Source organism: Boleophthalmus pectinirostris, unplaced genomic scaffold (genome assembly GCF_026225935.1).
Source record: "Boleophthalmus pectinirostris isolate CB_2022bp ecotype Guang Dong unplaced genomic scaffold, ASM2622593v1 HiC_scaffold_23, whole genome shotgun sequence".
Lineage (NCBI taxonomy): Eukaryota > Metazoa > Chordata > Actinopteri > Gobiiformes > Gobiidae > Boleophthalmus > Boleophthalmus pectinirostris.
The window spans coordinates 24,136,682-24,162,589 of NW_026571207.1; the positions used below are offsets into that span (position 1 = coordinate 24,136,682).

At 42.2% G+C, this 25,908-nt stretch overlaps 5 protein-coding genes and 3 pseudogenes across 5 annotated transcripts in view; all 8 read left to right on the top strand.

The window, feature by feature from the left end:
- The window catches only part of LOC110162226 (protocadherin Fat 3-like), a 9,834-nt gene extending 5,487 nt beyond the window's left edge, over window positions 1-4,347 (top strand). The window contains 4 exon segments of the mRNA XM_055159064.1: window positions 123-309; window positions 974-1,174; window positions 1,176-3,353; window positions 4,294-4,347. Of these exon segments, the coding sequence (XP_055015039.1) occupies window positions 123-309; window positions 974-1,174; window positions 1,176-3,353; window positions 4,294-4,347 (2,620 nt within the window).
- Window positions 4,348-4,399: 52 nt separating this feature from the next.
- Window positions 4,400-6,838, top strand: LOC110162227 (protocadherin gamma-A10-like). Its single transcript, XM_055159065.1, has one exon. It carries the CDS (start codon window positions 4,400-4,402, stop codon window positions 6,836-6,838), a length of 2,439 nt encoding a protein of 812 aa, XP_055015040.1.
- Window positions 6,839-7,300: 462 nt separating this feature from the next.
- LOC110162228 (protocadherin gamma-A12-like) lies at window positions 7,301-9,963 on the top strand (annotated as a pseudogene).
- A 796-nt stretch (window positions 9,964-10,759) lies between these two features.
- On the top strand, window positions 10,760-13,508 carry LOC129410596 (protocadherin gamma-A10-like). Its single transcript, XM_055159067.1, has 2 exons — window positions 10,760-13,120; window positions 13,491-13,508. The coding sequence occupies exons 1-2, from the start codon at window positions 10,760-10,762 to the stop codon at window positions 13,506-13,508; spliced, it is 2,379 nt and encodes a 792-aa protein (XP_055015042.1).
- Window positions 13,509-13,707: 199 nt separating this feature from the next.
- LOC110162230 (protocadherin gamma-A10-like) lies at window positions 13,708-16,958 on the top strand. Its single transcript, XM_055159068.1, has 2 exons — window positions 13,708-16,106; window positions 16,835-16,958. The coding sequence occupies exons 1-2, from the start codon at window positions 13,708-13,710 to the stop codon at window positions 16,956-16,958; spliced, it is 2,523 nt and encodes an 840-aa protein (XP_055015043.1).
- Window positions 16,959-17,083: 125 nt separating this feature from the next.
- Window positions 17,084-19,567, top strand: LOC110162231 (putative protocadherin beta-18). The gene has a single exon (XM_020927100.2). The coding sequence runs from the start codon at window positions 17,099-17,101 to the stop codon at window positions 19,565-19,567; it is 2,469 nt and encodes an 822-aa protein (XP_020782759.2). The 5' UTR covers window positions 17,084-17,098.
- A 297-nt stretch (window positions 19,568-19,864) lies between these two features.
- On the top strand, window positions 19,865-22,738 carry LOC129410597 (protocadherin gamma-A11-like; annotated as a pseudogene).
- Window positions 22,739-22,935: 197 nt separating this feature from the next.
- Window positions 22,936-25,432, top strand: LOC129410598 (protocadherin gamma-A6-like; annotated as a pseudogene).
- The last annotated feature ends 476 nt before the right edge of the window (window positions 25,433-25,908 follow it).

Below are 25,908 nucleotides of genomic sequence, written 5' to 3' on the forward strand. Positions count from 1 at the left end.
GACTTTACGCACGACAAGGAGTACAATGACAACCTGACTTTTTACTTAGTGCTGGCTCTGGCTGTAGTCTCCTTTCTGTTCATCACGTGTGTAGTGGTCATTATCTCAGTGAAAATCTACAGATGGAGACAGTCTCGCATCCTGTATCACTCCAATCTGCCAGTGATCCCATATTATCCTCCACGTTACTCAGACACTCTGGGCACAGCGACTCTCCCACACGTGTACAATTACGACACGTGCAGGACCACAGACTCCAGAAAGAGTGACATTAAATACATGCAGCCCATGAGTCAAAGTTTACTGGACGTTGGTGGAACCGATTCTGAAGCCCAACATTTGAGAAACAGTTTGCAGGCTCCAATATGTCAACTCTGGTGAGTACTTTGAATAAAGCTATTTCTTGCTGCTGCAGTGTGGGTCCAGAACGCTGTCTCTGGTGCTGAAAATCTCCAGATCAGTTTAGGTGAAATGTACAAGTCTCTTTTATTCAGGTATTGGCCTTATTTGATTTACTAATTATTAAAACCCATTACAATTTAATATGTAACACTACTATGCTACAATATAGTCATGTAGTACGCTAATACTATCAGATCACCACTTACTGAAGAAATCAATCAGGAAAATTAAAAAAATATATATTTAAAATTTGAGAAAATATTAAGTCTAATGGCGCATTCTCCAGTAATATATTTTAAAAATGAATTAAATAATTATTTTCTTCTTAATAATAATTTATTCCATCTGGATACATTACCCCGTCTGGACTCTGAGCGCCGCTGTTGACTGTAGAGTGTAATATTGTGCAACGATCCTCCCTCTATTCTACATTTCACATTTACTGTTCTAGAGGACGGTCGTTTCAGACTGCGGGATTCATTGTAGCTTTTATGCTGTTGGATATTATTCTCTTTAAATATTTTAAACGGATTTCTCATATTTGTAAATATCTGCAATGGCTTCATTGAAGGGAGTCTCTCACAGAGGGCAGTGGCTCGGCCTGGTTCTTTGTCTCTTTACGCTGAGGTCCGTGTGTGGACAGGCTCGTTACTCTGTTCCCGAAGAACAGACGGAGGGATCTTTCGTTGGAAATATTGCTGGAGATTTGGGAATAGATGTGCAAAGACTGGTCTCGGGGAACGCTCGCATTGTGACTAAAGAAAGTCGACAATTATGTGGATTTAAATCGAGACAAAGGCATCCTTGTTGTTAAAGAGCGAATCGACCGAGAGGAGCTGTGTGAGAAAACAACGCCCTGCAGTTTTAGTTTTGAGGTGATTCTGGAGAATCCAATTCAGCTGTATCGAGTCACTGTGGAGGTAACAGATGTGAACGACAATACTCCAGCGTTTGCCAAAGACGTATTACATTTGAATATAGTTGAAACTGCTGCACCAGGGACACGGTTTGCGTTGGAACGAGCTGATGATTTGGATGTAGGTATTAATGATATTCAAAAATACACACTAAAACCTAATGATCATTTTAAATTGGAAACACAGAGTCGCCCTGATGGGAGTCAATTTGTTGAGATGATTTTGGAAACGCCTTTAGATCGAGAGAAAAATGAGGAACATACACTGACTTTGGTCGCTTCAGATGGAGGCGCACCTCAGAGATCAGGAACAGCACGTATTCACATCACTGTACTAGATATAAATGATAATGCACCAGTCTGTAGTAAACAGGTGTATAAAGCTGAGGTTCAAGAAAACTCTGCAATAGGAACTGTGGTCACCACCGTCAGCGCCACTGACGCAGATACAGGAGTCAATAGTGACGTTACATTTTCATTTGCTCACGTCAGTAAAGAGGCCAAGCAACTGTTTGGCATAAATGCCAAAACAGGAGAAATTACAATCACGGGTAAATTAGATTATGAAAAATCAAAGTCTCATCAATTGAACGTTCGGGCTAGTGACCACGGAAGCTATTCTGACACATGCAGCGTGATTATCCAGGTAACTGACGTGAATGATAACTCTCCTGTTATTCAGCTCATGTCATTTTCAAGCACAATCTCCGAGGATGCCCCTCCAGGCACAACTTTAGCTGTGATTAATGTTCATGACGACGACTCAGAGAGAAACGGTGTAGTAGAATGTTCTATTAGTTCTGATTTACCTTTTAAAATTGAATCTTCATTGTCTGGTTATTATACAATAGTGACTGATGACGCGTTAGACAGAGAGAGTGTCTCAGAATATAATATTACTCTAACAGTGACTGATCAAGGCTCCCCGCCGCTTTCAAACAGAAAAACAATTCAGGTCAAAGTTTCCGACGTCAATGACAACCCCCCAAAGTTTGACGAATCAGAATATAGTAGAACAATACCTGAGAATAACTCACCTGGATTTTCTATATTCACTGTACGTGCGACTGATGCAGACTGGGGCCAAAACGCCCGGATTTCATACTTCCTGGAGGAAATGGAAATTAATGGTGCGTCTCTGTCTTCTTTAGTGTCGCTGAATTCAGAAAATGGCGTAATTTCTGCAGTCAAATCCTTTGATTATGAGCAAGTAAAGAAATTTGATTTTAATGTAACAGCTCGTGACTCTGGCTCTCCTCCTCTGAGCTCAGTGGTCTCAGTTAAGATCCTGGTTCAGGATCAGAACGATAACGCCCCTCAGGTGCTGTACCCAGTCCAGACTGGGGGTTCTCTGGTGGCTGAGATGGTGCCTCGTTCAGCAGATGTGGGCTATCTGGTCACTAAAGTGGTGGCTGTGGATGTGGACTCTGGACAGAATGCCTGGCTCTCCTATAAACTGCAGAAAGCCGCAGACAGGGCGCTGTTTGAAGTGGGCTTACAGAATGGAGAAATAAGAACTATCCGCCAAGTGACTGATAAAGATGCAGTCAAACAGAGACTGACTGTTATAGTGGAGGACAACGGGCAGCCCTCTCGTTCAGCTACAGTCATTGTTAACGTGGCGGTGGCGGACAGCTTTCCTGAAGTACTGTCTGAGTTCACTGACTTTACGCACGACAAGGAGTACAATGACAACCTGACTTTTTACTTAGTGCTGGCTCTGGCTGTAGTCTCCTTTCTGTTCATCACGTGTGTAGTGGTCATTATCTCAGTGAAAATCTACAGATGGAGACAGTCTCGCATCCTGTATCACTCCAATCTGCCAGTGATCCCATATTATCCTCCACGTTACTCAGACACTCTGGGCACAGCGACTCTCCCACACGTGTACAATTACGACACGTGCAGGACCACAGACTCCAGAAAGAGTGACATTAAATACATGCAGCCCATGAGTCAAAGTCTGGTCAGTGTTGATGACATCGGGACTGATTCTGCGCAGAATGAACATCAGAGATCCACAAACTCTACATTGGTGAGGCACTATTTTTATTTTAATGATTTGCTTGGACAAACACATAGATATTTTACTGCATATACACATTATACTTCTAAATTTGTTTGAGTCAGGCCCTTTTACGTCCACTTTATCAGAGCTTTGTTTAGCTTTATATTCTCATTAAAATAATTTCCCTTAAATACTATTAGTAATGTAATTTATGCAGTATACATTTTTCCTACACATCAACCGGCCCAGGGACTACAGGTGGAAATTAGCACTTGCGCTACAACCTGATGCAATGCATTTAACCTGTTAAGGTTAATGTATATTGTGCACTTCCCATGTCTCATTAAATAACCAAACTAAACTAAAGTAAATACTAATAAAATACAGTCATGTTCTACGTGTAGTTTTTCTAAGCTGTGCACTGTCCATGGTGCTGCTTGTTTTAAAGTTCTGGAGCCAGCGACAGTCAAACTTTTTTTTTTTTTTTTTTTTTTTTTTTTTTTTTTGTTATGTTATGTTTTCAGAGTTCCCCTCGTCATCATAAATATAAATGCATGAATGCCAAATTGTCACTTCGGAGTTTGGACTGCTTTATGTGGTTACATAACACAAAATGCCATTTTTGGTCAAACTTGTGCTATTTTTCTGCAGTAATAAATTGAAATATTTTGATATAACATGCCATTATTTGTTTAAATGTTGCTATTAACTGCTATATTTTCTAGTAATTACTTACATTAAATAAGTAGTTACAATAATAAATAATATACATGGTAATGGTTTTGCCATATAATTTAATACACCAAGAGCAAAATCCAATCCGTTTGTTTCCCGTTACTGTATTCGCCCACGTTTTTGTCCAATAGTTTCTGTGTTTGGCCTCACAGTGACGCTGTTGTCCTGTGAGTCGTTTAGAGCGTTCTGTGGGTCTGTGTTATTCCCTCCCATCACTGCGTTTTGTCTCCAGTGGCACAGGTTTTCAGTCCGCGTCCATCGCCACAACGGAAAACTGGAAACCTAATACTGTATGTAGTTCTGTTAACGTGGATTATTGTGATTTGTTTGTTTTCACCATGGCATTTGGACTATTTCAACGTGTAACATCATTTTTTGTGCCATCTGTACAAGCTATATCGTCGTGTATTTTCATGATGTTAATTTTGATTCAAGTCGACGCACAGATCCGCTACTCAATCCCAGAGGAGATGAGGAAGGGCTCTCTTATTGGTAACGTTGCACAGGACTTGGGTTTGGACATAAAAAGGCTTCGTTCTGGCCGAGCTCGTATCGTGACTGGAGAAAATGTTCAGTACGCCGAGCTGAAGACAGACAAAGGGACTCTGGTGGTGAATGAGAGGATAGACAGAGAGCAGCTCTGTGGAGACGTGACGCCCTGCAGCTTCACGTTTGAGATTTTACTGGAAAACCCGATGGAGTTACACCCTGTGACTATAGAGGTGCTGGACATAAACGACAACGCTCCTACTTTTCAGAGTGAACAACTGGATTTTGAAATTGGTGAAACAGCAATAATAGGATCGCGCTTTGACTTGGAGGCAGCAGGCGATGCCGATGTGGGGGGAAATGGCTTACAAAACTATATTTTGACTGCAAATGATAATTTCGTTTTAAAGCAGCACGTTAATCCTGACGGTACGAAATATAGTGTGATGGTCCTACAAAATTCGTTAGACAGAGAAAAAGAACCGCGCCTTAACCTCAAATTAGTGGCTGTGGATGGAGGAACTCCGCAGAGATCTGGCACAGTAAATATCAATATAGTTGTCTTAGATGTCAATGATAACGCTCCTGTGTTTAATCAAAGTATTTATAAAACATCTGTGCCTGAAAATTCTTCCAAAGGCACACATGTTGTTACAGTAAACGCCAGTGATATTGACATGGGGGCAAACGGAAAAGTAACATACTCTTTTTCAAAATCTAAGCCGCCAAAAGGCGGTTACTTTAACATAGATCAAATTACTGGAACAATTTTTGTGGAAAAAAACATGGATTATGAAAAGGATAATACGTTCGTGTTTAGGGTAGAAGCCAAAGACCAAGGTGGACTCACTGACACTTGTGAAGTTGAAATACATATTACTGACGTTAACGATAATGCACCATTGATTAACTTAATGTCTTTTACTAGTCCTGTGTCCGAGGACTCTCCCGTAGGGACAACCATCGGTATAATTAATGTTAAAGACTTGGATTCAAATGAAAACGGACTGGTGAGATGCACAGTTGAAGGAAACGCTCCTGTCGAAATAAAAGTCAGTGTTAGAAACTATTACGCGCTGGTTACCAATGCCCCATTAGACCGGGAGCGTTTGTCAGAATTTAACATCACAGTGATCGCCTCAGACTCAGGAAAGCCTTCACTCTCTGCAACACAGATGTTTCATCTAAAGGTCTCTGATGTGAATGATAACTCTCCAGTGTTCTCAAGTACGCTCTACAGTACTACTATAACTGAGAATAACTCCCCTGGCTTTTCTGTGCTAAGTGTCGTTGCTAAAGACCCGGATGAAAACCAGAACGCGCATGTGTCATATATTTTAGAGGAGTGTGACATTGGTGGCTCTCCTGTTTCTGGTTATATATCTGTCAATTCAGAAAACGGAGTTATTAGTGCCGCGCGCTCATTTGATTATGAACAAACCAAAGAGTTTGTGTGCGTAATCAAAGCGCAGGACGGAGGCTCTCCTCCTCTCAGCAGCAATGTGACTGTGAAAATCCTGGTTCAGGATCAGAACGATAACGCCCCTCAGGTGCTGTACCCAGTCCAGACTGGGGGTTCTCTGGTGGCTGAGATGGTGCCTCGTTCAGCAGATGTGGGCTATCTGGTCACTAAAGTGGTGGCTGTGGATGTGGACTCTGGACAGAATGCCTGGCTCTCCTATAAACTGCAGAAAGCCGCAGACAGGGCGCTGTTTGAAGTGGGCTTACAGAATGGAGAAATAAGAACTATCCGCCAAGTGACTGATAAAGATGCAGTCAAACAGAGACTGACTGTTATAGTGGAGGACAACGGGCAGCCCTCTCGTTCAGCTACAGTCATTGTTAACGTGGCGGTGGCGGACAGCTTTCCTGAAGTACTGTCTGAGTTCACTGACTTTACGCACGACAAGGAGTACAATGACAACCTGACTTTTTACTTAGTGCTGGCTCTGGCTGTAGTCTCCTTTCTGTTCATCACGTGTGTAGTGGTCATTATATCAGTGAAAATCTACAGATGGAGACAGTCTCGCATCCTGTATCACTCCAATCTGCCAGTGATCCCATATTATCCTCCACGTTACTCAGACACTCTGGGCACAGCGACTCTCCCACACGTGTACAATTACGACACGTGCAGGACCACAGACTCCAGAAAGAGTGACTGTAAGTTTGGCAGAGCTGGTAGTCAGAACGTGCTGATAATGGATCCCAGTTCAACAGGGACGATGCAGCGGATACAGAGTGAGAAGAGCATCCTGGACGAACCAGACTCTCCTCTAGAGGTTTGAAACTTTATTCAAAATCCACATTTCTTTTATTAAATTGCCCAATGGTTTCAGTTACATATTGCATTTGTTTATATATTTTCAGCACCTTGGACAGTGTTATACCTATTTTCTTGTTTTCTGAAGATGAATAATTTAGTTTCTCCACTCTGGTAGCAATATTGTTTTGTTTATTCTTCTGCATCTTGTACTTTGTGACTTGTAATTTTCTAATTGTACTCAAAGTGTCGCTGTTGACTCGCGAGTTGGGAACATTGCTTTGTGGGCCACCCTTTTCTTCTATCTCGCTTGAGTCAAAGCAGACGGAGGAGACGCGATTGTAGATCTATGCTTTCCGACGGAATATTATCACCAATTATTGTTTATGTTGATTTTGCTGTAACACTTTAATGAGTACAATTTATCTTTTTTCCCAACTTTTATTCTATGTGGATTACAGTCTTTGCGGCGACAATGGGTTTGACAATGGGATCTCAATCACTGCTGTTGCTCTGTGTTTTGTGCCTGGACTCGGTGTTCGCTCAGGTCAGTTACTCCGTTCCTGAAGAAATGCCCAAAGGCTCTGTAGTTGGAAACATAGCGCAGGATTTGGGCATAGATTTGAAACGACTCAAATCAGGAAAAGCACGTGTATATACGGGAAACAATGTCGAATACATCGGTCTGAATAAAGAAAGAGGAGTCCTGTTTATCCAGGAGAGGATCGACAGAGAGGCGTTCTGCGGTGAGACGACGCCTTGTGCTTTAGATTTTCAGTTAATTTTGGAAAATCCGATGGAAATGTTTCGAATTACAGTAGAAATTACAGATATAAACGACAACTACCCGAGTTTCACCAATGCAGAAAAACGATTTGAGATCAGCGAGTCAGCAATATTAGGATCTAAATTCATTTTAGATGGAGCTAATGACGCCGATATTGGGAGAAACGGATTACAAAATTATGTACTGAGTCCTGTGGACAATTTCGCTCTGAAATGGGAGAAGAGCGAGGTTGGTGGTAAAAAGGTGGAGATGGTTTTACAGAAAGCTTTAGATCGGGAAAAACAGGCGCATATCCCATTACTATTAACCGCTACAGACGGAGGGGAGCCGCAGATGTCGGGAACAATGCAGATATTTGTGACTGTGCTAGACGTGAACGACAACGCACCTGTTTTCTCCAGACCATTGTACAGAGCAAAAATACTGGAGAACTCTTTAATCGGTACTAGTGTTGTAAGTGTTAGTGCGTCAGACAAAGATATAGGCGTAAATGCCGATGTTACATACCGAGTTTCAACTAATAAACCACACTTATCACAACTATTTACAATTGATAACAAAAGTGGAGGGATTGTTTTGACTGGGGAACTTGACTATGAAAAAACGTCAACCTATGAATTGGACGTTGAAGCTGTGGACAGTGGTGGCATGTCAGACTCTACAAAAGTAATAGTTGATGTAGTTGACGTGAATGATAATGCGCCCAATATTAACATAGTTTCTAAAGCAAACGCAGTTGTAGAGAATTCACCCCCCGAAACAGTGATAGCTATGTTAAGTGTAAATGACCCTGATTCAGAAAACAATGGAAAGGTGGAGTGTAGTATACAAATGTACGCTCCCTTTAAAATAAAATCCACCTCAAATGAGTTTTATTCTATTGTTTCAGAAGTCACTTTAGACAGAGAACAGAACCCACAGCATAACATCACAGTCACGTGTTCAGATGAGGGCGTGCCCTCTCTCTCCAGCAGCGTCACTCTCACGTTACACATCTCTGATGTGAATGACAACGCGCCTGTCTTTGACAGGAGCTCGTATGAGGCCTACATTGTAGAAAACAACAGCCCGGGCCTCTCCTATATTCACAGTGAAAGCCACAGACGCTGACTGGAACCAGAACGCGCGTGTCTCTTACATACTGGAGGACTCCTCTGTTAACGGAGTGCCAGTCTCCTCATATGTGTCCGTTAGTGCAGATAGCGGAGTCATCCATGCAGTGCGCTCCTTTGACTACGAGCAGATCAAGGATTTCCGGTTCTGCGTCAAAGCGCAGGACGGAGGCTCTCCTCCTCTCAGCAGCAATGTGACTGTGAAAATCCTGGTTCAGGATCAGAACGATAACGCCCCTCAGGTGCTGTACCCAGTCCAGACTGGGGGTTCTCTGGTGGCTGAGATGGTGCCTCGTTCAGCAGATGTGGGCTATCTGGTCACTAAAGTGGTGGCTGTGGATGTGGACTCTGGACAGAATGCCTGGCTCTCCTATAAACTGCAGAAAGCCGCAGACAGGGCGCTGTTTGAAGTGGGCTTACAGAATGGAGAAATAAGAACTATCCGCCAAGTGACTGATAAAGATGCAGTCAAACAGAGACTGACTGTTATAGTGGAGGACAACGGGCAGCCCTCTCGTTCAGCTACAGTCATTGTTAACGTGGCGGTGGCGGACAGCTTTCCTGAAGTACTGTCTGAGTTCACTGACTTTACGCACGACAAGGAGTACAATGACAACCTGACTTTTTACTTAGTGCTGGCTCTGGCTGTAGTCTCCTTTCTGTTCATCACGTGTGTAGTGGTCATTATCTCAGTGAAAATCTACAGATGGAGACAGTCTCGCATCCTGTATCACTCCAATCTGCCAGTGATCCCATATTATCCTCCACGTTACTCAGACACTCTGGGCACAGCGACTCTCCCACACGTGTACAATTACGACACGTGCAGGACCACAGACTCCAGAAAGAGTGACATTAAATACATGCAGCCCATGAGTCAAAGTCTGGTCAGTGTTGATGACGTCGAGATTGATTCTGCGCAGAATGGACATCAGAGATCCACAAACTCTACATTGGTGAGGCACTATTTTGTTTATTTTAATGATGCGCTTGGACAAACACGTTCTGATTACGTTGTTACGTTGTGTGTGTGTGTCTGTGTGTGTGTGTGTGTATATATATATATATATATATATATATATATATATATATATATATATATATATCCCAAATGATTACTTTATGAAGGCTTTAGTTATCCAAACTCTTACAAATACAGTATGTTACTATACTATAAATTACTGTTAATTCATCTAATCCGTTTTTACTTTTGGTTGAGCAGTTACATTTGTACGTTTTCAGTTCATCTAAATCCAAAATCAGTCTACATTTTTTCGACTTCATTGTCCTCTTTTGCATAAACTCCTTCAAAACCGTGCCCTGTCCCACTGTCCATGGTGCTGATATTTTTAGTTTAAGTTCTGGAGCCAATTATGGTCAAACGTCTGTAATTTTTTACATTGTCAGCCTTTCCATTTCCATCAAATAAGTTACATACATAATTGTAAAATGATCACTTTTTTAAAAATTTAATTAAATTTAATTTTTTTTATGTAGATTAAAAAAATAAAAATAAAAATAAAAAATGGGGGGGCAAATTATTACTTTTTTCTGCAATAATTTACATAAATGTTTAGCTCTGGCACTTACATGTCATTCTTTGTTTTATTATTGTTATTATTTAAAAACTTGCTCTGGTAATTACTTCTTAAATATGTTTTTATACTCTGCTGTTGTACTGCTTTATCGTTTAATATGACCTTTGCAAAGGCGAATCTGCTTGTTGCCAGTTATATTATACGTCCAACTAAGCCTCTGGCCAGTAGTTTTTGTGTTTGGCCTCATAGTGACGCTGTTGTCCTGTGAGTTGTTGAGAACGTTTTGTGATTTGTATTATTCCCTCCCATCACTGCGTTTTGTCTCGAGGAACACATCAGATTTTCAGACTGCTTTCATCGCTACAGCCCGATGAAGTTAGAGATCTAACATTGTATGCAGTTCTGTTAACGTGGATTGATTGGACAATTTTTCTTCGTCATGGCATTTGGACTATTTAAACGTCTTACATTACATCATTAGATAATTCTTCGTGCTTTCTTTCGAAGCAATGTCGTCGTGTATTTTCTTGATGTTATTTTTGATTCAAGTCGACGCACAGATCCGCTACTCAATCCCAGAGGAGATGAGGAAGGGCTCTCTTATTGGTAACGTTGCACAGGACTTGGGTTTGGACATAAAAAGGCTTCGTTCTGGCCGAGCTCGTATCGTGACTGGAGAAAATGTTCAGTACGCCGAGCTGAAGACAGACAAAGGGACTCTGGTGGTGAATGAGAGGATAGACAGAGAGCAGCTCTGTGGAGACGTGACGCCCTGCAGCTTCACGTTTGAGATTTTACTGGAAAACCCGATGGAGTTACACCCTGTGACTATAGAGGTGCTGGATGTAAACGACAATGCTCCTACTTTTCAGAGTAAACGCTTGGATTTTGAAATTAGTGAATTGGCTACACTTGGATCACGTTTTGATTTGGAAGCTGCACGGGATGCTGATGTAGGAGAAAATTCATTGCGAAAATATATCTTGACCCCATCTGAAAATTTTGTTTTTAAGCAGCATCTTGACAAAGACGGCAGTAACTACATTCAAATGGTGCTTCAGAAGGCATTAGACAGAGAGAAACAGTCGCACCTTAATCTTAAACTGGTGGCTGTGGATGGAGGAAGTCCGCAGAGATCTGGTACAGTAAATATAAATGTAGTGGTGTTAGATGCCAATGACAACGCCCCTGTGTTTAATCAGAGTATTTATAAAGCATCTGTGACGGAAAATTCTCCCAAAGGCACACATGTCGTTACGGTAAATGCTAGTGACCTAGACAGTGGACCAAATGGTCAAGTGACATATTCTTTTTCCAAATCAAATGCTCCCATGTCTGACTTCTTTGAAATAAATGAGTTCACTGGGAGTATTTCTGTCGCTAACGATATTGACTTTGAAAAAGACAAGAAAATAGAGTTTAGGGTTGAAGCTAAAGACCAAGGTGGGCAAACCGACACAAGTAAAGTAGAAATAGATATAATTGACGAAAATGATAATGTGCCTGTTATTAACGTCATGTCGTTCACCACTCCAGTTTCAGAAGACGCTCCCGTGGGCACCACCATCGGTATAATTAATGTAAAAGATTTAGATTCGGATGAGAATGGACAGGTGAGGTGCACAGTGGTTGGAACTGCTGTTGAAATCAAATTTAATGTTAGAAACTACTATGCACTTGTATCCAATGCACCATTTGATCGAGAGACTTTATCAGAATTTAACATTACAGTAATTGCCTCAGACTCTGGAAAACCTCCACTTTCAGCTAATAAAACTTTCAATATAAAGATTTCAGATGTGAATGACAGCCCTCCGATGTTCACACATGTGGTCTACAGCGCCGCTATAACAGAAAATAACTCACCTGGTTTTTCTGTGCTAAGTGTCGTTGCCAAAGACCCGGATGAAAACCAGAACGCGCATGTGTCATATATTTTAGAGGAGTGTGACATTGGTGGCTCTCCTGTTTCTGGTTATATCTCTGTTAATTCAGAAAACGGAGTTATTAGTGCCGCGCGCTCATTTGATTATGAACAAACTAAAGAGTTTGTGTGCGTAATCAAAGCGCAGGACGGAGGCTCTCCTCCTCTCAGCAGCAATGTGACTGTGAAAATCCTGGTTCAGGATCAGAACGATAACGCCCCTCAGGTGCTGTACCCAGTCCAGACTGGGGGTTCTCTGGTGGCTGAGATGGTGCCTCGTTCAGCAGATGTGGGCTATCTGGTCACTAAAGTGGTGGCTGTGGATGTGGACTCTGGACAGAATGCCTGGCTCTCCTATAAACTGCAGAAAGCCGCAGACAGGGCGCTGTTTGAAGTGGGCTTACAGAATGGAGAAATAAGAACTATCCGCCAAGTGACTGATAAAGATGCAGTCAAACAGAGACTGACTGTTATAGTGGAGGACAACGGGCAGCCCTCTCGTTCAGCTACAGTCATTGTTAACGTGGCGGTGGCGGACAGCTTTCCTGAAGTACTGTCTGAGTTCACTGACTTTACGCACGACAAGGAGTACAATGACAACCTGACTTTTTACTTAGTGCTGGCTCTGGCTGTAGTCTCCTTTCTGTTCATCACGTGTGTAGTGGTCATTATCTCAGTGAAAATCTACAGATGGAGACAGTCTCGCATCCTGTATCACTCCAATCTGCCAGTGATCCCATATTATCCTCCACGTTACTCAGACACTCTGGGCACAGCGACTCTCCCACACGTGTACAATTACGACACGTGCAGGACCACAGACTCCAGAAAGAGTGACATTAAATACATGCAGCCCATGAGTCAAAGTTTACTGGACGTTGGGGGAGCTGAAACTGACGCCCAACAATTAGAGAAACAATTTGCAGGCTCCAATATGTCAACCCTGGTGAGTATTTCGTATATTTTTTTCCGCTTGATTTACTGTGTCGTAAACGCTGTCTCTGGTACTGAAACGGTATTGTATGAAATCATTTTTCACAACTACTCCCTACATTTGATATAATAATCCTCATTAACTAATATTTTTTAAATATAACACTAATATAAAATTATAAGTGTCTAATAATATATTACCATAACGTCACCAACGTCAAGAAATAAAACTGTGGAAAACATAAAATTAACAACTATAATCATTTGGATTGTTTTCATTGATTTAAATATTATAGGCTATTAGTAAATAGAGCTTTTTCAGAGCCCGTATTCATTGGTCTGTTTGTTTTTTTTATAAGACTAATGTGTAAATCATTTGACAGGGGACATTACCCCGTTAGGACTCTGAGCGCCGCTGTTGACTGTCGGCTGTTGTCCTGCCTCATGATCCTCCTCTTATTCGTCACTCTGTATATTGGTACAGAGGACGGTGGTTTCATACTGCCGGGACTCCCTTTGGTTTTATTCGTTTCGCTATTGCTTTCTTCTAAATATTTTAAACGGACTACAACAGTTTTTTCTCCCGGATTCATTCTCAAAATGGCATCACTGAGAGAAATCGTGCAAAGAGAGCAGTGGCTCACGCTCCTTTGTCTCTTTACGCTGAGGTCCGTGTGTGGACAGGCTCGTTACTCTGTTCCCGAAGAGCAGGCGGAGGGATCTTTCGTTGGAAATATTGCTGGAGATTTGGGAATAGATGTGCAAAGACTGGTCTCGGGGAACGCTCGCATTGTGACTAAAGAAAGTCGACAATATGTGGATTTAAATCGAGACAAAGGCATCCTTGTTGTTAAAGAGCGAATCGACCGAGAGGAGCTGTGTGAGAAATCAACGCCCTGCAGTTTTAGTTTTGAGGTGATTCTGGAGAATCCAATTCAGCTGTATCGAGTCACTGTGGAGGTAACAGATGTGAACGACAATACTCCAGCTTTTCCAAAAGATGACATCGTTTTAAAAATTGCTGAAAATGTTTCACCAGGCACTCGTTATTCGTTAGACACAGCTGACGATTCGGATGTAGGTGTCAATGATATTCAAAGATACACCCTAAAACCGTCGGATCATTTTAAACTTGAAATGCAAACACAGTCTGACGGGAGTCAGTTTGTTGAGATGGTTTTGGAAACGCCTTTAGATCGAGAGAAAAATGAGGAACATACACTGATTTTGGTCGCTTCAGATGGAGGCGCACCTCAGAGATCAGGAACAGCACGTATTCACATCACTGTACTAGACGCGAACGATAATGCACCAGTCTGTAGTAAACAGGTGTATAAAGCTGAGGTTCAAGAAAACTCTGCAATAGGAACTGTGGTCACCACCGTCAGCGCCACTGACGCAGATACAGGAGTCAATGGTGAAGTAGTTTTTTCATTTTCTCGCGTATCAAGAGAAGCTAAGCAGTTATTTAACGTAAATAGTAAAACAGGAGAAATTAAAATCACTGGCAATTTAGATTATGAAGTTTTTAAGTCATATCAATTGAACGTTCGGGCTAGTGACCACGGAGGCTATTCTGACACATGTAAAGTGATTATCCAAGTAACTGACGTGAATGATAACTCTCCTGTTATTCAGCTCATGTCATTTTCAAGCACAATCTCCGAGGATGCCCCTCCAGGCACAACTTTAGCTGTGATTAATGTTCATGACGACGACTCAGAGAGAAACGGTGTAGTAGAATGTTCTATTAGTTCTGATTTACCTTTTAAAATTGAATCTTCATTGTCTGGTTATTATACAATAGTGACTGATGACGCGTTAGACAGAGAGAGTGTCTCAGAATATAATATTACTCTAACAGTGACTGATCAAGGCTCCCCGCCGCTTTCAAACAGAAAAACAATTCAGGTCAAAGTTTCCGACGTCAATGACAACCCCCCAAAGTTTGACGAATCAGAATATAGTAGAACAATACCTGAGAATAACTCACCTGGATTTTCTATTTTCACTGTACGTGCGACTGATGCAGACTGGGGCCAAAACGCTCGGATTTTATACTTCTTAGAGGAAAGGGAAATTAATGGGGCGTCTCTGTCTTCTTTAGTGTCCCTGAGTTCAGAAAATGGCATAATTTCTGCAGCAAAGTCATTTGATTATGAGCAAATAAAGAAGGTTATATTTAATGTAACAGCTCGTGACTCTGGCTCTCCTCCTCTGAGCTCAGTGGTCCCAGTGAAGATCTTGGTTCAGGATCAGAACGATAACGCCCCTCAGGTGCTGTACCCAGTCCAGACTGGGGGTTCTCTGGTGGCTGAGATGGTGCCTCGTTCAGCAGATGTGGGCTATCTGGTCACTAAAGTGGTGGCTGTGGATGTGGACTCTGGACAGAATGCCTGGCTCTCCTATAAACTGCAGAAAGCCGCAGACAGGGCGCTGTTTGAAGTGGGCTTACAGAATGGAGAAATAAGAACTATCCGCCAAGTGACTGATAAAGATGCAGTCAAACAGAGACTGACTGTTATAGTGGAGGACAACGGGCAGCCCTCTCGTTCAGCTACAGTCATTGTTAACGTGGCGGTGGCGGACAGCTTTCCTGAAGTACTGTCTGAGTTCACTGACTTTACGCACGACAAGGAGTACAATGACAACCTGACTTTTTACTTAGTGCTGGCTCTGGCTGTAGTCTCCTTTCTGTTCATCACGTGTGTAGTGGTCATTATCTCAGTGAAAATCTACAGATGGAGACAGTCTCGCATCCTGTATCACTCCAATCTGCCAGTGATCCCATATTATCCTCCACGTTACTCAGACACTCTGGGCACAGCGACTCTCCCACACGTGTACAATTACGACACGTGCAGGACCACAGACTCCAGAAAGAGTGACATTAAATACATGCAGCCCATGAGTCAAAGTCTGATCAGTGTTGATGACACCGGGACTGATTCTGCCCAGAATGGACATCAGAGATCCACAAACTCTACATTGGTGAGGCAGTATTTTTTTTATTTAATGATGCGCTTGGACTCACATGTACTGATTTAATTGCACATTATATTAGTAAATCAGCTGATGGATCGGATACAGATTTTCTTTCAGAGATTAGACGTTTGTAAAATAATAATAATAATAATAATAAATAAATAAATAAATAAATAAATAAATAAATAAATTTTTTTTAAGTTTTCCATCAGTACCATGGATATAGTCTTACATCATCAGAAGTGTTCTAATTATGACTAAAATCAAATAACACAGACTGGGTATTATCTTTGTTGTGTCATTATTTAATATCAATTAATTTTAGTGCACTTTTTTTTTTTTCACAATGTCGGCTTTCTACATATATTTCAAATTTTAAGCACCTTGCTCAAGTCAAAATTTGCAGTTTAACTCTACAATATTTTGTATCAAATCTTCATATATATATATATATATATATATATATATATATATATATATATATATATATATATATATATATATATATCTTAATCATGGATCCAGATTTAATTTAATTTTTTTTAATTGCTAGAACTTACTTTACTTAGTTGTTTTTGAAGTTTTTAAAGCATTTTAGAGTGAAAATAAAATGGATAAGACAAGTTTATAATATATAAAAGGGTGGTGTTTGTTTACAGCCCACCTGACTTTGGCACTGCACACACAGTGTGCGTGATGTATTTTTTTCATGTGACTCTTCAGCCTTTGGTGCATGTTGCAGTTTGGTGTTTGAACTCATAGCGACGCTGTTTACCAAGTACCGGTTTTCCAGCAGTGACGGTCTAGTTGCACCTCCTCCTTCCAATAGTGGTAAAGACGTTGGCACATCTAAAGCACACGGGTGACTGACAAAGACCGACGAGTCTCTGGAATATTTTTTGTTTTTGTGGTGGATACTTCAGACGGTGTTGTGTTATATTTTGAGAAGGCATCGTGATAGTGATTTCCTCAAAGGATTTTTAAAGTAACTGCACTGAACGGAACGATGAAACATCGAATCGTGCTAATTGTGGCCCTCTTTTTTTTCTGCACTGTGCTTGGACAACTGAGCTACTCCATCCCTGAGGAAATGGCCCCGGGTTCTATTGTCGGTAACGTAGCTCAAGATTTGGGTTTGGACATCAAAAGACTCGAGTCTGGAAAGGCTCGCGTTTTTACAGGAGCTGGTACTGCATGTATTGAGCTGAACAGAGAAAAGGGAGTGCTTTTGATTAAGGATAGGATAGACAGAGAGCTGCTATGTCGACAAGTGATGCCTTGTGCTCTGCATTTTCAGATTTTACTGGAGAATCCCATGGAGTTTTACCGTGCGACTGTGGAAATTGTAGATGTCAATGATAATCCTCCGGTCTTTATAAACAATGACGTACAATTTAATATCAGTGAATCTGCTTTAGTAGGCACATCTTTTACTTTGGATACCGCAACCGATTTAGATGTTGGAGTCAACAGTTTAAAATCTTATTTTATCAAACCTAGTGATACATTTTCCCTCAAAATGAACGGTGATGAAGACAATAGAAATGTTGAAATGGTTTTAAATGCGCCTTTAGACAGAGAGAAAACAGATCATCTATCGTTAGTTCTGACAGCAGTAGACGGAGGCGTGCCCCAAATGTCGGGAACAATGCAAATACGAGTTACAGTTTTAGACTTTAATGATAACGAGCCGGTGTTTTTACAGCCTGTGTATAAAGCATCAATTAAAGAAAATGCGCCCCTCGGCACTCTGGTAGTTAAAGTCACTGCTACAGATGCAGATCATGGATCTAACGGTCAAATTATGTATTCGATTACAAATGTGGCAAACGAAATACGTGATCTATTTTTGATAAATAGAGGAAGTGGTGAGGTTACATTAAATGGGAAGATTGACTATGAGGTGTCCAAACAATATCAGATTAATATCAGGGCTAGTGACCATGGGGGACTGACCGGCTCTTGTAAATTAATAGTAGACGTATTGGACTTGAATGATAATCGTCCTAATATTTATATAATGACTAAATCAAACGTGATATCCGAGGACGCAAAACCGAACACTGCCGTGTCTATGATTAAAGTAGAAGATGTCGATTCTGCTGAAAATGGTAGAGTACACTGTTTCAGTGAGAACGATGATCGCTTTATACTTAGGTCAAACACGGCAAATTTTTATACGCTGGAAACAGACAATGAATTGGACCGAGAGTTAGCCTCTGAGTATAATATCACAGTCACGTGTTCAGATGAGGGCGTGCCCTCTCTCTCCAGCAGCGTCACTCTCACGTTACACATCTCTGATGTGAATGACAACGCGCCTGTCTTTGACAGGAGCTCGTATGAGGCCTACATTGTAGAAAACAACAGCCCGGGCCTCTCTATATTCACAGTGAAAGCCACAGACGCTGACTGGAACCAGAACGCGCGTGTCTCTTACATACTGGAGGACTCCTCTGTTAACGGAGTGCCAGTCTCCTCATATGTGTCCGTTAGTGCAGATAGCGGAGTCATCCATGCAGTGCGCTCCTTTGACTACGAGCAGATCAAGGATTTCCGGTTCTGCGTCAAAGCGCAGGACGGAGGCTCTCCTCCTCTCAGCAGCAATGTGACTGTGAAAATCCTGGTTCAGGATCAGAACGATAACGCCCCTCAGGTGCTGTACCCAGTCCAGACTGGGGGTTCTCTGGTGGCTGAGATGGTGCCTCGTTCAGCAGATGTGGGCTATCTGGTCACTAAAGTGGTGGCTGTGGATGTGGACTCTGGACAGAATGCCTGGCTCTCCTATAAACTGCAGAAAGCCGCAGACAGGGCGCTGTTTGAAGTGGGCTTACAGAATGGAGAAATAAGAACTATCCGCCAAGTGACTGATAAAGATGCAGTCAAACAGAGACTGACTGTTATAGTGGAGGACAACGGGCAGCCCTCTCGTTCAGCTACAGTCATTGTTAACGTGGCGGTGGCGGACAGCTTTCCTGAAGTACTGTCTGAGTTCACTGACTTTACGCACGACAAGGAGTACAATGACAACCTGACTTTTTACTTAGTGCTGGCTCTGGCTGTAGTCTCCTTTCTGTTCATCACGTGTGTAGTGGTCATTATCTCAGTGAAAATCTACAGATGGAGACAGTCTCGCATCCTGTATCACTCCAATCTGCCAGTGATCCCATATTATCCTCCACGTTACTCAGACACTCTGGGCACAGCGACTCTCCCACACGTGTACAATTACGACACGTGCAGGACCACAGACTCCAGAAAGAGTGACTGTAAGTTTGGCAGAGCTGGTAGTCAGAACGTGCTGATAATGGATCCCAGTTCAACAGGGACGATGCAGCGGATACAGAGTGAGAAGAGCATCTTGGACGAACCGGATTCTCCTCTAGAGGTTAGGATTTCACGTTATTACTATCACTGTAGTGCAGAATTTGATTGTTTTGGTTTGTCTATGGTCCGCTTTCAGTACCTTGGATAGCGAAAGATCCAGCACCTCGTCTATTTTCTCCCATTGATCTGTACTGTTTTAGTAGTTAGACTATGTGTGTATTAACAACAACAACATCAAAACTATTATTATTATTATTATTATTTATTATTATTATTTCAAATGAGGAAAAAAATATATATATTCAACACTTACAGTTTCATACTGTGAACTCACTGGGCCGCTGTTCACCAGCATTACAGCGGTTTGTAGTCCTGTATTTTTGCCAGTCCTTCCTCTTCATCACACCACAATAATCAGTCAGACAGACGCGTACGTGGTGGAGCACATAACATAATTTGGATTGTATCTTTTTTCCTCCTGGCTTTTGGATTCTGAGGTGTTTTGTTACGTTTTGATTATCTGACTGGTGAATTCGCTCTGGAGAATTATTATTGAGGACAATGGGACGGCAAGTGCTGCTGTGTTTGTCGTTTGCTTTTGTTGGATGTGCGCTGGGACAGATCAGTTACTCTATTCCAGAAGAAATGGCCAAGGGCTCGTTGGTCGGTAATATTGCTCATGATTTGGGTCTCGATGTTAAGCGGCTGCAGTTGCGTAAAGCTCGTATTCACACAGGGGAAAGTGAGGAATACATTCAGTTTAACAAGGAGAGGGGCGTCCTCCTCATCAAAGAGAAAATAGACCGTGAGGCCCTTTGTGGACAAACAACGCCGTGTGCTTTACATTTTCAGATTGTTTTAGAAAATCCAATCGAAGTATTTCCCATCACTGTTGAGATTACAGATATTAACGACAATCCTCCATCTTTCGATAAAGAGGAAAGGCGATTTGAAATCAGTGAATCCGCTGCTGTTGGTTCTAAATTTATGCTGGAAATAGCGATAGACCCTGATATAGGACGAAATGGTCTGCAGAGTTATACACTAAAACCCACGGAGAGTTTTATTCTCAAACTGCATGACCAAACAGATGGAGGTAAAAAGGTGGAGATGATTTTGCAAAAGTCCCTTGACAGAGAGAAAGAGGAGATTATTTCGTTACTGTTGACAGCGGTAGATGGGGGAGAGCCTCAGCGGTCAGGGACTATGCTTATTCACATTACAGTGTTAGATGTAAATGATAATGCTCCCGTATTTAGCCAATCCATTTACAAAGCGAGCATTAAAGAAAACGCTGTAAATGGGACGCTCATAACGCAGGTCAGCGCCAGCGACGCAGACAAAGGCAGCAATGGAGAGGTTACTTATGTCATCGGGAATAGAAGGAGGAGCTACTCAAATGTATTCCAAATAACACAAAAGGGAAATATATTTCTAAAAGGACCAATTGACTATGAAAAAGCTAGAATGTATGAGATTGATATTGAGGCAATTGATCGAGGGGGTCTCTCTGATTCCAGTAAAGTTATTATTGAAATAACTGACATAAACGACAACACACCCATAATTAACGTTATCTCTACATCTGAATCTATCTTAGAAAATTGTCCTTCTGAGACAGTAGTAGCTGTAATGGACGTGAACGACCCCGATTCAGAGGAAAACGGAAAGGTTCACTGTGTGATTAATAAAAATATTCCTTTTGCAATTTCATCATCTGCTAATAATCTATATAACATAATCACAGACAGTGAATTAGACCGAGAGAGAGATTCACAGTATAATATCACAGTCACGTGTTCAGATGAGGGCGTGCCCTCTCTCTCCAGCAGCGTCACTCTCACGTTACACATCTCTGATGTGAATGACAACGCGCCTGTCTTTGACAGGAGCTCGTATGAGGCCTACATTGTAGAAAACAACAGCCCGGGCCTCTCTATATTCACAGTGAAAGCCACAGACGCTGACTGGAACCAGAACGCGCGTGTCTCTTACATACTGGAGGACTCCTCTGTTAACGGAGTGCCAGTCTCCTCATATGTGTCCGTTAGTGCAGATAGCGGAGTCATCCATGCAGTGCGCTCCTTTGACTACGAGCAGATCAAGGATTTCCGGTTCTGCGTCAAAGCGCAGGACGGAGGCTCTCCTCCTCTCAGCAGCAATGTGACTGTGAAAATCCTGGTTCAGGATCAGAACGATAACGCCCCTCAGGTGCTGTACCCAGTCCAGACTGGGGGCTCTCTGGTGGCTGAGATGGTGCCTCGTTCAGCAGATGTGGGCTATCTGGTCACTAAAGTGGTGGCTGTGGATGTGGACTCTGGACAGAATGCCTGGCTCTCCTATAAACTGCAGAAAGCCGCAGACAGGGCGCTGTTTGAAGTGGGCTTACAGAATGGAGAAATAAGAACTATCCGCCAAGTGACTGATAAAGATGCAGTCAAACAGAGACTGACTGTTATAGTGGAGGACAACGGGCAGCCCTCTCGTTCAGCTACAGTCATTGTTAACGTGGCGGTGGCGGACAGCTTTCCTGAAGTACTGTCTGAGTTCACTGACTTTACGCACGACAAGGAGTACAATGACAACCTGACTTTTTACTTAGTGCTGGCTCTGGCTGTAGTCTCCTTTCTGTTCATCACGTGTGTAGTGGTCATTATCTCAGTGAAAATCTACAGATGGAGACAGTCTCGCATCCTGTATCACTCCAATCTGCCAGTGATCCCATATTATCCTCCACGTTACTCAGACACTCTGGGCACAGCGACTCTCCCACACGTGTACAATTACGACACGTGCAGGACACACAGACTCCAGAAAGAGTGACATTAAATACATGCAGCCCATGAGTCAAAGTTTACTGGACGTTGGGGGAGCTGAAACTGACGCCCAACAATTAGAGAAACAATTTGCAGGCTCCAATATGTCAACCCTGGTGAGTATTTCGTATATTTTTTTCCGCATGATTTACTGTGTCGTAAACGCTGTCTCTGGTACTGAAACGGTATTGTATGAAATCATTTTTCACAACTACTCCCTACATTTGATATAATAATCCTCATTAACTAATATTTTTTAAATATAACACTAATATAAAATTATAAATGTCTAATAATATATTACCATAACGTCACCAACGTCAAGAAATAAAACTGTGGAAAACATAAAATTAACAACTATAATCATTTAGATTGTTTTCATTGATTTAAATATTATAGGCTATTAGTAAATAGAGCTTTTTCAGAGCCCGTATTCATTGGTCTGTTTGTTTTTTTATAAGACTAATGTGTAAATCATTTGACAGGGGACATTACCCCGTTAGGACTCTGAGCGCCGCTGTTGACTGTCGGCTGTTGTCCTGCCTCATGATCCTCCTCTTATTCGTCACTCTGTATATTGGTACAGAGGACGGTGGTTTCATACTGCCGGGACTCCCTTTGGTTTTATGTGTTTCGCTATTGCTTTCTTCTAGTATTTTAAACGGACTACAACAGTTTTTCTCCCGGATTCATTCTCAAAATGGCATCACTGAGAGAAATCGTGCAAAGAGAGCAGTGGCTCACGCTCCTTTGTCTCTTTACGCTGAGGTCCGTGTGTGGACAGGCTCGTTACTCTGTTCCCGAAGAGCAGGCGGAGGGATCTTTCGTTGGAAATATTGCTGGAGATTTGGGAATAGATGTGCAAAGACTGGTCTCGGGGAACGCTCGCATTGTGACTAAAGAAAGTCGACAATATGTGGATTTAAATCGAGACAAAGGCATCCTTGTTGTTAAAGAGCGAATCGACCGAGAGGAGCTGTGTGAGAAAACAACGCCCTGCAGTTTTAGTTTTGAGGTGATTCTGGAGAATCCAATTCAGCTGTATCGAGTCACTGTGGAGGTAACAGATGTGAACGACAATACTCCAGCTTTTCTGAAAGAAGATATCGCTTTAAACATAGTTGAGACTGCTGCGCCAGGAACACGCTTTGTATTAGAGACAGCGGACGATCCTGATGTTGGTATAAATGATATTTTTAGATATAACCTGAAACCCGCGGATCATTTTAAACTTGAAATGCAAACACAGTCTGACGGGAGTCAGTTTGTGGAGATGGTTTTGGAAACGCCTTTAGATCGAGAGAAAAATGAGGAACATACACTGATTTTGGTCGCTTCAGATGGAGGCGCACCTCAGAGATCAGGAACAGCACGTATTCACATCACTGTACTAGATATAAACGATAATGCACCAGTCTGTAGTAAACAGGTGTATAAAGCTGAGGTTCAAGAAAACTCTGCAATAGGAACTGTGGTCACCACCGTCAGCGCCACTGACGCAGATACAGGAGTCAATAGTGAAGTCATGTTTTCATTTTCTCGCGTCTCAAAAGCGGCCAAGCAGCTGTTTGACGTAGATGTTAAAACGGGAGAAATTAAAGTCATAGGCAATATAGACTACGAAATATTTAAATCCCATCAATTAAATGTAATGGCTAGTGACCACGGAAGGCTATTCTGACACATGTAAAGTGATTATCCAAGTAACTGACGTGAATGATAACTCTCCTGTTATTCAGCTCATGTCATTTTCAAGCACAATCTCCGAGGATGCCCCTCCAGGCACAACTTTAGCTGTGATTAATGTTCATGACGACGACTCAGAGAGAAACGGTGTAGTAGAATGTTCTATTAGTTCTGATTTACCTTTTAAAATTGAATCTTCATTGTCTGGTTATTATACAATAGTGACTGATGACGCGTTAGACAGAGAGAGTGTCTCAGAATATAATATTACTCTAACAGTGACTGATCAAGGCTCCCCGCCGCTTTCAAACAGAAAAACAATTCAGGTCAAAGTTTCCGACGTCAATGACAACCCCCCAAAGTTTGACGAATCAGAATATAGTAGAACAATACCTGAGAATAACTCACCTGGATTTTCTATATTCACTGTACGTGCGACTGATGCAGACTGGGGCCAAAACGCCCGGATTTCATACTTCCTGGAGGAAATGGAAATTAATGGTGCGTCTCTGTCTTCTTTGGTGTCCCTGAATTCAGAAAATGGCATGATTTCCGCAGTAAAATCCTTTGATTATGAACAGATAAAGAAATTTGATTTTAATGTAACAGCTCGTGACTCTGGCTCTCCTCCTCTGAGCTCAGTGGTCTCAGTTAAGATCCTGGTTCAGGATCAGAACGATAACGCCCCTCAGGTGCTGTACCCAGTCCAGACTGGGGGTTCTCTGGTGGCTGAGATGGTGCCTCGTTCAGCAGATGTGGGCTATCTGGTCACTAAAGTGGTGGCTGTGGATGTGGACTCTGGACAGAATGCCTGGCTCTCCTATAAACTGCAGAAAGCCGCAGACAGGGCGCTGTTTGAAGTGGGCTTACAGAATGGAGAAATAAGAACTATCCGCCAAGTGACTGATAAAGATGCAGTCAAACAGAGACTGACTGTTATAGTGGAGGACAACGGGCAGCCCTCTCGTTCAGCTACAGTCATTGTTAACGTGGCGGTGGCGGACAGCTTTCCTGAAGTACTGTCTGAGTTCACTGACTTTACGCACGACAAGGAGTACAATGACAACCTGACTTTTTACTTAGTGCTGGCTCTGGCTGTAGTCTCCTTTCTGTTCATCACGTGTGTAGTGGTCATTATCTCAGTGAAAATCTACAGATGGAGACAGTCTCGCATCCTGTATCACTCCAATCTGCCAGTGATCCCATATTATCCTCCACGTTACTCAGACACTCTGGGCACAGCGACTCTCCCACACGTGTACAATTACGACACGTGCAGGACCACAGACTCCAGAAAGAGTGACTGTAAGTTTGGCAGAGCTGGTAGTCAGAACGTGCTGATAATGGATCCCAGTTCAACAGGGACGATGCAGCGGATACAGAGTGAGAAGAGCATCTTGGACGAACCGGATTCTCCTCTTGAGGTTAGGATTTCACGTTATTACTATCACTGTAGTGCAGAATTTGATTGTTTTGGTTTGTCTATGGTCCGCTTTCAGTACCTTGGATAGCGAAAGATCCAGCACCTCGTCTATTTTATCCCGTTGACCCTTATTGCTGTCATGACTACAATGTATCTGTATAATAATAACAACAACAACAAGTGATTTGTTTAATTGGCATTTGCAGTTTCATACTGTGAACTCACTGGGTCGCTGTTCACCAGCATTACAGCGGTTTGTAGTCCTGTATTTTTGCCAGCCCTTCCTCTTCATCACACCACAATAATCAGTCAGACAGACGCGTACGTGGTGGAGCACATAACAAAATTTGGATTGTATCTTTTTTCCTCCTGGCTTCTGGATTCTGAGGTGTTTTGTAACGTTTTGATTATCTGACTGGTGAATTCGCTCTGGAGAATTATTATTGAGGACAATGGGACGGCAAGTGCTGCTGTGTTTGTCGTTTGCTTTTGTTGGATGTGCGCTGGGACAGATCAGTTACTCTATTCCAGAAGAAATGGCCAAGGGCTCGTTGGTCGGTAATA